General features: G+C 54.2%; 1 protein-coding gene across 3 annotated transcripts in view; it reads left to right on the top strand.

Annotated features, from left to right (window-relative positions):
* Position 1: 1 nt before the first annotated feature.
* MROH1 (maestro heat like repeat family member 1) overlaps positions 2 to 13,527 on the top strand; it is a 190,050-nt gene continuing 176,524 nt past the window's right edge. For 2 of the 3 annotated variants that reach the window (XM_077271559.1, XM_077271557.1), the window contains exons 1-5: positions 2 to 135; positions 3,864 to 3,962; positions 5,392 to 5,537; positions 5,728 to 5,859; positions 7,671 to 7,833. In XM_077271559.1, the coding sequence (XP_077127674.1) occupies positions 3,878 to 3,962; positions 5,392 to 5,537; positions 5,728 to 5,859; positions 7,671 to 7,833 (526 nt within the window). In that variant the 5' untranslated portion in view covers positions 2 to 135; positions 3,864 to 3,877. Of the gene's footprint in view, positions 136 to 166; positions 188 to 3,863; positions 3,963 to 5,391; positions 5,538 to 5,727; positions 5,860 to 7,670; positions 7,834 to 13,527 lie in introns of those variants that run through there. The other variant, XM_077271558.1, reaches the window with a different exon arrangement.

Below are 13,527 nucleotides of genomic sequence, written 5' to 3'. Positions count from 1 at the left end.
AGGCGATGTCTCGTGCTTCTGTCAAGTTTTCTGAAGACCACGCCCACGTGTACTTGTCAGCCAATCAGGAACTGAGTTGCAGATCATGTGATCACTCCCGGAGTCTCTACAGGAAAGCGGCGATTGTCAGAACAGGTGAGTCCGGAGGTAAGAGAAGAGGAGACGGTGTGTGGTGGAGGAGGAGACGGTGTGTGGTGGAGGAGGACGGGGCAGGAGACGGTGTGTGGAGGAGGACGGGGCAGGAGACGGTGTGTGTGTGGTGGAGGAGGACGGGGCAGGGGACGGTGTGTGGTGGAGGAGGACGGGGCAGGAGACGGTGTGTGTGTGGTGGAGGAGGACGGGGCAGGGGACGGTGTGTGTGGTGGAGGAGGACGGGGCAGGGGACGGTGTGTGTGATGGAGGAGGACGGGGCAGGGGACGGTGTGTGTGATGGAGGAGGACGGGGCAGGAGACGGTGTGTGTGGTGGAGGAGGACGGGGCAGGGGACGGTGTGTGTGATGGAGGAGGACGGGGCAGGGGACGGTGTGTGGTGGAGGAGGACGGGGCAGGGGACGGTGTGTGTGATGGAGGAGGACGGGGCAGGGGACGGTGTGTGGTGGAGGAGGACGGGGCAGGGGACGGTGTGTGTGATGGAGGAGGACGGGGCAGGGGACGGTGTGTGGTGGAGGAGGACGGGGCAGGGGACGGTGTGTGTGATGGAGGAGGACGGGGCAGGGGACGGTGTGTGGTGGAGGAGGACGGGGCAGGGGACGGTGTGTGTGTGGTGGAGGAGGACGGGGCAGGGGACGGTGTGTGTGATGGAGGAGGACGGGGCAGGGGACGGTGTGTGGTGGAGGAGGACGGGGCAGGGGACGGTGTGTGTGATGGAGGAGGACGGGGCAGGGGACGGTGTGTGGTGGAGGAGGACGGGGCAGGGGACGGTGTGTGTGTGGTGGAGGAGGACGGGGCAGGGGACGGTGTGTGTGTGGTGGAGGAGGACGGGGCAGGGGACGGTGTGTGTGTGGTGGAGGAGGACGGGGCAGGGGACGGTGTGTGTGTGGTGGAGGAGGACGGGGCAGGGGACGGTGTGTGTGGTGGAGGAGGAGACGGTGTGTGGTGGAGGAGGACGGGGCAGGGGACGGTGTGTGTGGTGGAGGAGGAGACGGTGTGTGGTGGAGGAGGACGGGGCAGGAGACTGTGTGTGGTGGAGGAGGACGGGGCAGGAGACGGTGTGTGTGATGGAGGAGGACGGGGCAGGGGACGGTGTGTGGTGGAGGAGGACGGGGCAGGGGACGGTGTGTGTGGTGGAGGAGGAGACGGTGTGTGTGGTGGAGGAGGAGACGGTGTGTGTGGTGGAGGAGGAGACGGTGTGTGTGGTGGAGGAGGACGGGGCAGGAGACGGTGTGTGTGGTGGAGGAGGACGGGGCAGGGGACGGTGTGTGTGGTGGAGGAGGAGACGGTGTGTGTGATGGAGGAGGACGGGGCAGGGGACGGTGTGTGGTGGAGGAGGACGGGGCAGGGGACGGTGTGTGTGGTGGAGGAGGAGACGGTGTGTGTGGTGGAGGAGGACGGGGCAGGGGACGGTGTGTGGTGGAGGAGGACGGGGCAGGGGACGGTGTGTGTGGTGGAGGAGGAGACGGTGTGTGTGGTGGAGGAGGACGGGGCAGGAGACGGTGTGTGTGGTGGAGGAGGACGGGGCAGGAGACGGTGTGTGTGGTGGTGGAGGAGGACGGGGCAGGAGACGGTGTGTGTGGTGGTGGAGGAGGACGGGGCAGGAGACGGTGTGTGTGGTGGTGGAGGAGGACGGGGCAGGAGACGGTGTGTGTGGTGGTGGAGGAGGACGGGGCAGGAGACGGTGTGTGTGGTGGTGGAGGAGGACGGGGCAGGAGACGGTGTGTGTGGTGGGGGAGGAGGACGGGGCAGGAGACGGTGTGTGTGGTGGGGGAGGAGGACGGGGCAGGAGACGGTGTGTGTGGTGGGGGAGGAGGACGGGGCAGGAGACGGTGTGTGTGGTGGGGGAGGAGGACGGGGCAGGAGACGGTGTGTGTGGTGGGGGAGGAGGACGGGGCAGGAGACGGTGTGTGTGGTGGGGGAGGAGGACGGGGCAGGAGACGGTGTGTGTGGTGGGGGAGGAGGACGGGGCAGGAGACGGTGTGTGTGGTGGGGGAGGAGGACGGGGCAGGAGACGGTGTGTGTGGTGGGGGAGGAGGACGGGGCAGGAGACGGTGTGTGTGGTGGGGGAGGAGGACGGGGCAGGAGACGGTGTGTGTGGTGGGGGAGGAGGACGGGGCAGGAGACGGTGTGTGTGGTGGGGGAGGAGGACGGGGCAGGAGACGGTGTGTGTGGTGGGGGAGGAGGACGGGGCAGGAGACGGTGTGTGTGGTGGGGGAGGAGGACGGGGCAGGAGACGGTGTGTGTGGTGGGGGAGGAGGACGGGGCAGGAGACGGTGTGTGTGGTGGGGGAGGAGGACGGGGCAGGAGACGGTGTGTGTGGTGGGGGAGGAGGACGGGGCAGGAGACGGTGTGTGTGGTGGGGGAGGAGGACGGGGCAGGAGACGGTGTGTGTGGTGGGGGAGGAGGACGGGGCAGGAGACGGTGTGTGTGGTGGGGGAGGAGGACGGGGCAGGAGACGGTGTGTGTGGTGGGGGAGGAGGACGGGGCAGGAGACGGTGTGTGTGGTGGGGGAGGAGGACGGGGCAGGAGACGGTGTGTGTGGTGGGGGAGGAGGACGGGGCAGGAGACGGTGTGTGTGTGTGTGGTGGAGGAGGACGGGGCAGGGGACGGTGTGTGTGGTGGAGGAGGACGGGGCAGGGGACGGTGTGTGTGGTGGAGGAGGAGGACGGGGCAGGAGACGGTGTGTGTGTGGTGGAGGAGGACGGGGCAGGGGACGGTGTGTGTGGTGGGGGAGGAGGACGGGGCAGGAGACGGTGTGTGTGGTGGGGGAGGAGGACGGGGCAGGAGACGGTGTGTGTGGTGGGGGAGGAGGACGGGGCAGGAGACGGTGTGTGTGGTGGGGGAGGAGGACGGGGCAGGAGACGGTGTGTGTGGTGGGGGAGGAGGACGGGGCAGGAGACGGTGTGTGGTGGAGGAGGACGGGGCAGGAGACGGTGTGTGTGTGGTGGAGGAGGACGGGGCAGGGGACGGTGTGTGTGGTGGAGGAGGACGGGGCAGGGGACGGTGTGTGTGGTGGAGGAGGAGACGGTGTGTGGTGGAGGACGACGGGGCAGGAGACTGTGTGTGGTGGAGGAGGACGGGGCAGGAGTCGGTGCGTGGTGGAGGAGGAGGACGAGGCAGGAGTCGGTGCGTGGTGGAGGAGGAGGACGGGGCAGGAGTCGGTGCGTGGTGGAGGAGGACGGGGCAGGAGACTGTACTGTGATCACAGCCTTGCCCCCTGATGACGCCTGTTGATGGCAGCAGTCAGTGATTTTGTGGTGTGGGGTTGATGTCGGCCGCCCTTCCCCCGGTCACTGTCACATGTCAGCCCTGTGAGCGCCGTTAATGACGCGTGTCTGATGATGAGCGCGCCTGTGTCCGGTCACACTCTGAGCGCTGCGGTCTAGTCCTTCTGATTTTCCTTGTGGCATTACTGTGGTCACATTCGGGGTCCTCGGTTGGGGGCTTCGCCTCTGACCTTTTGGACGGCAGGTGCTAATCTCCTGCACGGTGTGATCAGTTCCGGTGTCTCCTGTGACCTCTCACCATGTGGCCCTCGTGCTCTGCCCCGGGGGCCGCTCGCTGTGTCTGGGCCGCAGGCTTGTTTGCTCTCATCACTTGACTGCTGGGTGGATCCCGCGGGTGCCGGGTGGGGGAGGCGCGGTGTCACTTCTCGCTCTTATTTCACTTTCTCTCCTCCTGCGGTGGTCTGGATGATGGCGCCATGAAAGGGGGCGCTGTGTAGATGCCGCCACTGACCAGACACACTGAAGAAACGGACGAGCGGACCCTAAACGCCACAGCCAGCATGGCCAGCTCCAGTGTAAAGCGTGAGTACCCCAACTATCAGCACCGAGCCGTGTCTCCAGACACCCCCAGAGCTGCGCTCAATATTCTGCTGTTACATCATGTCTTATCCTCCGGTCACCTCCAGAGCTGCGCTCAATATTCTGCTGTTACATCATGTCTTATCCTTCAGTCACCTCCAGAGCTGCAGTCACTATTCTGCTGTTACATCATGTCTTATCCTCCAGTCACCTCCAGAGCTGCAGCCACTATTCTGCTGTTACATCATGTCTTATCCTCCAGTCACCTCCAGAGCTGCAGCCACTATTCTGCTGTTACATCATGTCTTATCCTCCGGTCACCTCCAGAGCAGAGCTCACTATTCTGCTGTTACATCATGTCTTATCCTCCAGTCACCTCCAGAGCAGCGCTCACTATTCTGCTGTTACATCATGTCTTATCCTCCAGTCACCTCCAGAGCAGAGCTCACTATTCTGCTGTTACATCATGTCTTATCCTCCGGTCACCTCCAGAGCAGAGCTCACTATTCTGCTGTTACATCATGTCTTATCCTCCGGTCACCTCCAGAGCAGAGCTCACTATTCTGCTGTTACATCATGTCTTATCCTCCGGTCACCTCCAGAGCAGCGCTCACTATTCTGCTGTTACATCATGTCTTATCCTCCGGTCACCTCCAGAGCAGAGCTCACTATTCTGCTGTTACATCATGTCTTATCCTCCGGTCACCTCCAGAGCTGCACTCACTATTCTGCTGTTACATCATGTCTTATCCTCCAGTCACCTACAGAGCAGCGCTCACTATTCTGCTGTTACATCATGTCTTATCCTCCGGTCACCTCCAGAGCAGAGCTCACTATTCTGCTGTTACATCATGTCTTATCCTCCAGTCACCTCCAGAGCAGCGCTCACTATTCTGCTGTTACATCATGTCTTATCCTCCAGTCACCTCCAGAGCAGCGCTCACTATTCTGCTGTTACATCATGTCTTATCCTCCGGTCACCTCCAGAGCAGCGCTCACTATTCTGCTGTTACATCATGTCTTATCCTCCGGTCACCTCCAGAGCAGAGCTCACTATTCTGCTGTTACATCATGTCTTATCCTCCGGTCACCTCCAGAGCAGAGCTCACTATTCTGCTGTTACATCATGTCTTATCCTCCAGTCACCTCCAGAGCAGCGCTCACTATTCTGCTGTTACATCATGTCTTATCCTCCGGTCACCTCCAGAGCAGAGCTCACTATTCTGCTTTTGGACTCTGGTATAGTGTGGTGCTCGGGCCTCTGGTGCTGCGGTGTAGCATGGTGTAATACCTCTGCTTGCTGTTGGTTTCGGTGGCTGTGGTGGGCATTGCTGTATGACGCCTCTTGTGTCACCGTCTGGGTGGTCTGTGACCCCTGGGATCTGTGGACGGTGTGCAGGTGAGGTGCGTGACTTCTGTCCATCCTTTCCAGGCCTGGCGGTGACCCTCATGGACGCCTCGACTGACAAGGACCCCGACGTACAGGAGCAGATCTACAGCTCACTGTGCTTCATAGGAGAGACCGCGCCGGTGGAGGTGCTGGAGGCCTGCGACACCTACCTGCGCCAGCATGAAAAGGTGAGGCGTATGTGTGAGCCGCGCTGCTGGGAGGCGGCCGCCGGTGCATTTCTGGCTGTTGTGCCGCTCCCCGCTGGGGCCGGAATGTTTCTGGCTGTCGGGCCGCTCTTCGCGGGGGGCGGTGCATTTCTAGCCCTCCTGCCGCTCCCCTCGGGGGGCCAGTAAATTTCTGGCTCTCTTGTCTCTCCAGCTATCGTACGCTCATCGCACCATCATCCTGAGAGCAATGGAGACGGTGGTGAAGAACAACCTGGGCAACCTGAGCAAGGAGACAGCGAAACTGACCATCGTCCTGGCATCCAGCGAGATGACCAAGTCTAAGGTGTGCGCTGAGACGACCCCACCACCTCTGTGTGTTCAACCCCCGCCTCCTACATGCAGTGTGTGTGCTGATACCACCTCCTGTGAGCAGTGTATGTGTGTGTGTGTGTGAGGATATCGCCTCCTGTGTGTGACTCCCGCTGACACTGTGTCCGTTCCTCCTGTGTGTGGATATCGCCGTGTGTGTGTGACTCCTGCTGACACTCTGTTCCTCGTGTGTGTGTGTGTGTGTGACTCCCGCTGACACTGTGTCCGTTCCTCCTGTGTGTGTGTGACTCCCGCTGACACTGTGTCCGTTCCTCCTGTGTGTGTGTGTGACTCCCGCTGACACTGTGTCCGTTCCTCCTGTGTGTGTGTGTGTGACTCCCACTGACACTGTGTCCGTTCCTCCTGTGTGTGTGTGTGTGACTCCCACTGACACTGTGTCCGTTCCTCCTGTGTGTGTGTGTGACTCCCGCTGACACTGTGTCCGTTCCTCCTGTGTGTGTGACTCCCGCTGACACTGTGTCCGTTCCTCCTGTGTGTGTGTGACTCCCGCTGACACTGTGTCCGTTCCTCCTGTGTGTGTGTGTGACTCCCGCTGACACTGTGTCCGTTCCTCCTGTGTGTGTGACTCCCGCTGACACTGTGTCCGTTTCTCCTGTGTGTGTGACTCCCGCTGACACTGTGTCCGTTCCTCCTGTGTGTGTGTGACTCCCGCTGACACTGTGTCCGTTCCTCCTGTGTGTGTGTGTGTGTGTGACTCCCGCTGACACTGTGTCCGTTCCTCCTGTGTGTGTGTGTGACTCCCGCTGACACTGTGTCCGTTCCTCCTGTGTGTGTGTGTGTGACTCCCGCTGACACTGTGTCCGTTCCTCCTGTGTGTGTGTCTGTCTCCCGCTGACACTGTCCGTTCCTCCTGTGTGTCTGTCTCCCGCTGACACTGTGTCCGTTCCTCCTGTGTGTGTGACTCCCGCTGACACTGTGTCCGTTCCTCCTGTGTGTGTGTGACTCCCGCTGACACTGTGTCCGTTCCTCCTGTGTGTGTGACTCCCGCTGACACTGTGTCCGTTCCTCCTGTGTGTGTGACTCCCGCTGACACTGTGTCCGTTCCTCCTGTGTGTGTGACTCCCGCTGACACTGTGTCCGTTCCTCCTGTGTGTGTGTCTGTCTCCCGCTGACACTGTCCGTTCCTCCTGTGTGTCTGTCTCCCGCTGACACTGTCCGTTCCTCCTGTGTGTCTGTCTCCCGCTGACACTGTCCGTTCCTCCTGTGTGTCTGTCTCCCGCTGACACTGTGTCCGTTCCTCCTGTGTGTGTGTGACTCCCGCTGACACTGTGTCCGTTCCTCCTGTGTGTGTGACTCCCGCTGACACTGTGTCCGTTCCTCCTGTGTGTGTGTGACTCCCGCTGACACTGTGTCCGTTCCTCCTGTGTGTGTGTGTGTGTGACTCCCGCTGACACTGTGTCCGTTCCTCCTGTGTGTGTGACTCCCGCTGACACTGTGTCCGTTCCTCCTGTGTGTGTGACTCCCGCTGACACTGTGTCCGTTCCTCCTGTGTGTGACTCCCGCTGACACTGTGTCCGTTCCTCCTGTGTGTGACTCCCGCTGACACTGTGTCCGTTCCTCCTGTGTGTCTCCCGCTGACACTGTGTCCGTTCCTCCTGTGTGTGTGACTCCCGCTGACACTGTGTCCGTTCCTCCTGTGTGTGTGACTCCCGCTGACACTGTCCGTTCCTCCTGTGTGTCTGTCTCCCACTGACACTGTGTCCGTTCCTCCTGTGGGGGCGCCTGTAACTTTGTCCTGTGTGTTTGCTTTCCTGTCACCTGCAGGATGTCATCTTCGAGTGGCAGCAGGCAGCCAGTAACGTCCTTGTAGCTGTTGGGAGACGTTTCATTAATTCCGTCATGGAGGAAATTCTGGTGAAGTTCCAGCCGGGGATTCTGCCACATTTCTTTGTCATGCAGACGCTGGCCAACCTCTCCCTGGCAAATGGTACGTTCCAGAGCCCCCTATATACCCTTGTGTGAGAGCGGTAACATGTACAGGAAGGCACTGCTGCCAGTGATAGCTTGCTGCTACCTGGTTTGGGGCTGGAGAAGTGAGCTGAGAAGGAGCAGGCGGTTTTGAGTTGTTTCAGGAGATTTCTGCGTGTAGTTGGTTTGTGTCTCCCAGTCTCTGCTCCCGTTTGGTTCGCCTCACCCTCCCCTTCCCTATTTCCCACTCAATTGTGAGTGTTTTTGTCTGATTGCGGTTTTCATTTGTCCCTGTCCGTTTGTGTCTTTACACTAGAGCAGGTGTCAAGAATCCCACCAATAATATGTCACGGTTCACGGGGAGGATACCTTTTTCATCCCCACTGTCACGGATCCCTCCGTGCTGCCACTAATTTGTCACGTGCCCGCTCTCAGCACGTGACTTAGATTAACCCTTGCAGGCGCATCCCCATCTCCCCTCTCTCAGTCCAGCATTCAGCCTCTGTCCTATGCTGTAATGGGACCTTAAATCACACACCGACCCAGACCACACACCCGCTCATACACGCTGCCACCACTCACCAAACACACGGGTGATGAGTCCCGGAAATATTAGTACTACTGTCTGCCACTCATAAGGATCAAACAGTTTAAGGCTATGGATTCTTTAGAACATACAAGGTTCAACTTGTTAAAGTTTTATGCTTTAATACAAAAAGGTACAGTGCTTACAGTAAAGAAAAGTATAAAAATATGCTAATAACAAAACATACAGATATGCAAAACAGTATAAAATAAACAGGAGAAAAAGGAGAAAACATACAGTAATAGCTAATTTGTATTCTGCTTCTGCTCCCTGAGGGGGGGGGGGTGAATATGGACTGGAACACATGAGCTAGGCTGCCCCTCAATCTGTGAACACTCCCCCCTTCCCCCCCCTTTGGGTGTAGGTCTAATTTATAGAGTCACCCTGGAGGTAAAATTTCTAGACCAGCCCCTCATGTTGATATTATAATTGCTTGTCTCTGATTGGACCATGGCCACTCCACCAATGAATATATTATTTTCTTCTGGTATTCCCTGTGTAAGGGTCCCTTTCCACTTGCGAGAGAAAAAACGGTCCGTAATCTGGACCGAAAAAACGGATGTAACGTATGCGAGTGTCATGCGAGTGCAATGCGATTTTTAATCGCATGATCCGTTTTTTGTAATTGCATCATCCGTATGACATCCGTATTACTGTCCGATTTGTACGCACCGGTGTCCTTTGAAAAGCCGGCAAATCAGTGCTGTGTACAGTAAAATCACACTGACTGGTTAGAATAGAGTAGATATATGCACATAGAATAGGTATATATACATATATATATATATATATATATATCAGTGAGACACCTATATATGTATATTTATATTTAATGCAGCGCTAGATAGCATTAAAGCCGCTAATTCAATTGCCGGCTTTTCATTTCTCCTTCCCAAACCCGACAGGATATGAGACATGATTACATACAGTAAACCATCTCATATCCCTTTTTTTTTTTGCATATTCCACCCTACTAATGTTAGTAGTGTGTATGTGTCAAATTTTGGGGCTCTAGCTCTGAAATTAAAGGGTTAAATCGCGGAAAAAATTGGCGTGGGCTCCCTCGCAATTTTCTCCGCCAGAGTGGTAAAGCCAGTGACTGAGGGCAGATATTAATAGCCTAGAGAGGGTCCATGGTTATTGGCCCCCCCCCGACTACAAACATCTGCCCCAGCCACCCCAGAAAAGGCACATCAGGAAGATGCGCCTATTCTGGCACTTGGCCACTCTCTTCCCACTCCCGTGTAGTGGTGGGATATGGGGTAATGAAGGGTTAATGTCACCTTGCTATTGTAAGGTGACCTTAAGCCAGATTAATAATGGAGAGGCGTCAATTATGACACCTATCTATTATTAATCCAATTGTCTGAAAGGGTTAAAAAAACACACATTATTAAAAAGTATTTTAATGAAATAAACACACAGGTTGTTTTAATATTTTATTGCTCTCTCAATCCATGTGAAGACCCTCGCTTGGCAAAATAATAAACCAACAATATACATACCTTCAGATGACCTGTCACGTCCCACGAGGTAATCCATCTGAAGGGGTTAAAATATTTTACAAGCAGGAGCTCTGCTAATGCAGCTGTGCTGGTGCTTGTAAGCCCCAGGGAATGAAGGAAATGTAGGTCAATGACCTATAGTTACCTTCAGTTGCGGTGATGCGCCCCTGCTGGCTGTCCTCATGAACAGCAGCCTAGGAACTTTTTCCCACGCTCGAGGTCATAGGACAACCAGCAGGGGGCGCATCACCGCGACTGAAGGTAACTATAGGTCATTGACCTACATTTCCTTCATTCCCCGGGGCTTACAAGCACCAGCACAGCTGCATTAGCAGAGCTCCTGCTTGTAAAATATTTTAACCCCTTCAGATGGATTACCTCGTGGGACGTGACAGGTCATCTGAAGGTATGTATATTGTTGGTTTATTATTTTGCCAAGCGAGGGTCTTCACATGGATTGAGAGAGCAATAAAATATTAAAACAACCGCTGTGTTTATTTCATTAAAATACTTTTTAATAATGTGTGTGTTTTTTTTAACCCTTTCAGACAATTGGATTAATAATGGATAGGTGTCATAATTGACGCCTCTCCATTATTAATCTGGCTTAAGGTCACCTTACAATAGCAAGGTGGCATTAACCCTTCATTACCCCATGTCCCACCGCTACAGGGAGTGGGAAGAGAGTGGCCAAGTGCCAGAATTGGCGCATCTTCCAGATGTGCCTTTTCTGGGGTGGCTGGGGGCAGATGTTTGTAGCCAGGGGGGGGGGCAATAACCATGGACCCTCTCCTGGCTATTAATATCTGCCCTCAGTCACTGGCTTTACTACTCTGCCGGTGAAAATTGCGCGGGAGCCCACGCCAATTTTTTTCCGCCATTTAACCCTTAAATTTAATAGCTACAGCGCCCAAATTTTGCACATACACACTACTAACATTAGTAGTGTGGAATATGCAAAAAAAAAAAATGGGGATATGAGATGGTTTACTGTATGTAATCATGTCTCATATCCTGTCGGGTTTGTGAAGGAGAAATGAAAAGCCGGCAATTGAATTAGCGGCTTTTATGCTATCTAGCGCTGCATTAAATATAAATATACATATATAGGTGTCTCACTGACAATAAATATATATATGTGTGTGTGTGTGTGTGTGTGTGTGTGTGTGTGTGTGTATGTATGTGTTCTATGTGTATATATATATATATATATATATATATATATATATATATATATATATATATATATATATATATATATATATATATATATACCTATTCTATGTGTATATATCTACTCTATTCTAACCTGTCAGTGTGATTTTACTGTACACCGCACTGAATTGCCGGCTTTTCAAAGGACACCGGTGCGTAAAAATCGGACAGAACTTGCATGGTGCGAGTGCTGTGCGATTTTTTTTTTTTTTTTTTTCTCAGTCTGATTTCAGCTGAGAAAAAAATCGCAAATGAAAAGACACCTATTGAATAACATTGGTCCGAGTGCAATCCAATTTTTTTATCGGATTGCACTCGTCCGTTTTCCTCGCAAGTGGAAAGGGGCCCTAAAAGTTTCTCACGGATAGATGGTGTCAGGCCCTAATTGACATCTCTCTTCAAAAGAGCCGAAGGTATGAAGCGCTTCATCTCCTTCCTGGTCCTTAGCTAGGCCCCCTGGCTGGCGAGATTGGAGACAGAAGGCTGCATTCTCAGGATAACACATTTTAACACCTTGGTGAGACCTGCAGCATTCAGGGCATATGCTAAACCACTGCAAGTCACACAATCATACCTAGACATATTTCACTACACCCACCGCTCACACCAATTTGTCATGAACCGGGGTTGTTCGGTTGCCCCTGTTCCTTTTCTGAAGGGGATTTATCTATATCCCACTTCCCAGTTCCGGTTTGGAACCTGCAGCTCCCTGGCACCGCCCTTACCCTCAGGTCAGTCATGGTACTGCACCTAGGATAATTAGTCGCCAGAAAGGCTGACTTACTTTGCACTGGCTATTGGGCACGCTGCAGCGAGGGCAATATAACTACTCCCACTCAGGCAGGAACAATAATTATCAATGCCGCCAGTCGCTACAAAGACTCCCAACCGCACAGGACAAATTCCGCTGCCACCAGCTCCGATTTCGTGATTATTAACGGGTCCGGAGCCAACCCAAATTAGTAGCGTAATTCATTTCAGAGGACGTGTCAGTTCGTTATAGAGCAAGGAGAGACAAGCTAGCAGTTTTATAGTTTACTCCAAAAAAAGGTAGGCAGTGTGTACAAAGTATAAAAAGATATTATAAAGACAATTATCATATGTACAAGACCATTACAAATAAAATGGGATTAAGGTTGAAAAATCACTTGCATTTCGTTGTCATATCATCTGATGGCTGACCATGTGCTGTGGGGGAAAGATGAGCATATATCCAGATGCATCACCCCTGTATAGCAGCTAGACCTCAGACCGAGACACTGCAAGACTGCTGTCTCACAGACCAAAACCCAGGCTCTCCCCCTGTCGTGACCTCACTTAGAGGCTGAAACCTCACCTTTACTTGGAGCTATGGCAACTATTTTTATGCCTACCTCGCTGTATGAATCTCGTATACTAAATACACAATGATCTTTTAAGTGTAAACACGGAGTAACTACATGACTCGCTAACTGAGAAATCCACTCTCTGCACTTGTTGCGTTTAGCTGCTAGCGGTTTCAGTGAGTTATAGATCTATCGATGGACATCTGGAATATATAATTCTTATATCTGTAGCCCATATCGGTGCCCCTATATATCACTTTAATAGAACAAAGAATCTCATGCTTTCTCTACTAGTTTTGGCCAGTACCAGGTGAGAGGGGGAATGAGTAGTGTTCAGAGTCTGGTATTTGCAACGTAGAGCTATATAAATTTCTTGTGGGAGGAGGGAAACTGAGGGGTTTTGAATTACACACACAGGCAGCAGGCAGAGTGAGAAGAGGGGGGGTGCGGAATGGCCCACAGCGTGTCTGCCATGGAATCTTCCAGAACTAAACTCATAATATGGCATTTTTACATTACACCTCCCCTTTTTGGACTGCGCTACGGTTGCAGAACCTCTCGGTACTCCTCCATGTGCACCTCGGATAGTTCACCCCGGCGGCACAACCGGTCGGCATTGCCATGTTCGCTGCCCTTTTGGCGCTAACCGCTTAAGCAGCTCCTCGATGCGCAGCGTTAGGTGCACGTCAGAGACTGTGATGGTGTTGAGCCTCCTGTAGTCCACGCAGAACCGGGTGGTCTGATCCTTCTTTGGTACGAGAACTACAGTCAAGGCCCACGCTCTCTTTGACCGTTGAATCACCCCCAGCTGTAACATTTCATCAATCTCCTGGCGCATAACCTGCTGCACCTGGTCGGAGATCCGATAGGGTGTTTGCCGTAGTGCGGCATGATTCCCAATGTCCACCTCGTGGACCGCTAACTCAGTCCTTCCAGGTCGGTTGGAGAACATTGCCGGAAGAGTTCCAGCGGGGTCCGCAACTGTGACCGCTGGGGTTCGGTTAACAAGGCGCTTACCTCCACGTCCTTGATGGGCCCCACCGGCCTTGGCTTGGGCCAGCATGTCCAGGAGGGGGTCTTCT

The sequence above is a fragment of the Ranitomeya variabilis genome, chromosome 6 (genome assembly GCF_051348905.1).
Source record: "Ranitomeya variabilis isolate aRanVar5 chromosome 6, aRanVar5.hap1, whole genome shotgun sequence".
Taxonomy (NCBI): Eukaryota; Metazoa; Chordata; class Amphibia; order Anura; family Dendrobatidae; genus Ranitomeya; species Ranitomeya variabilis.
This window is presented reverse-complemented; position numbering and strand designations above follow the sequence as displayed.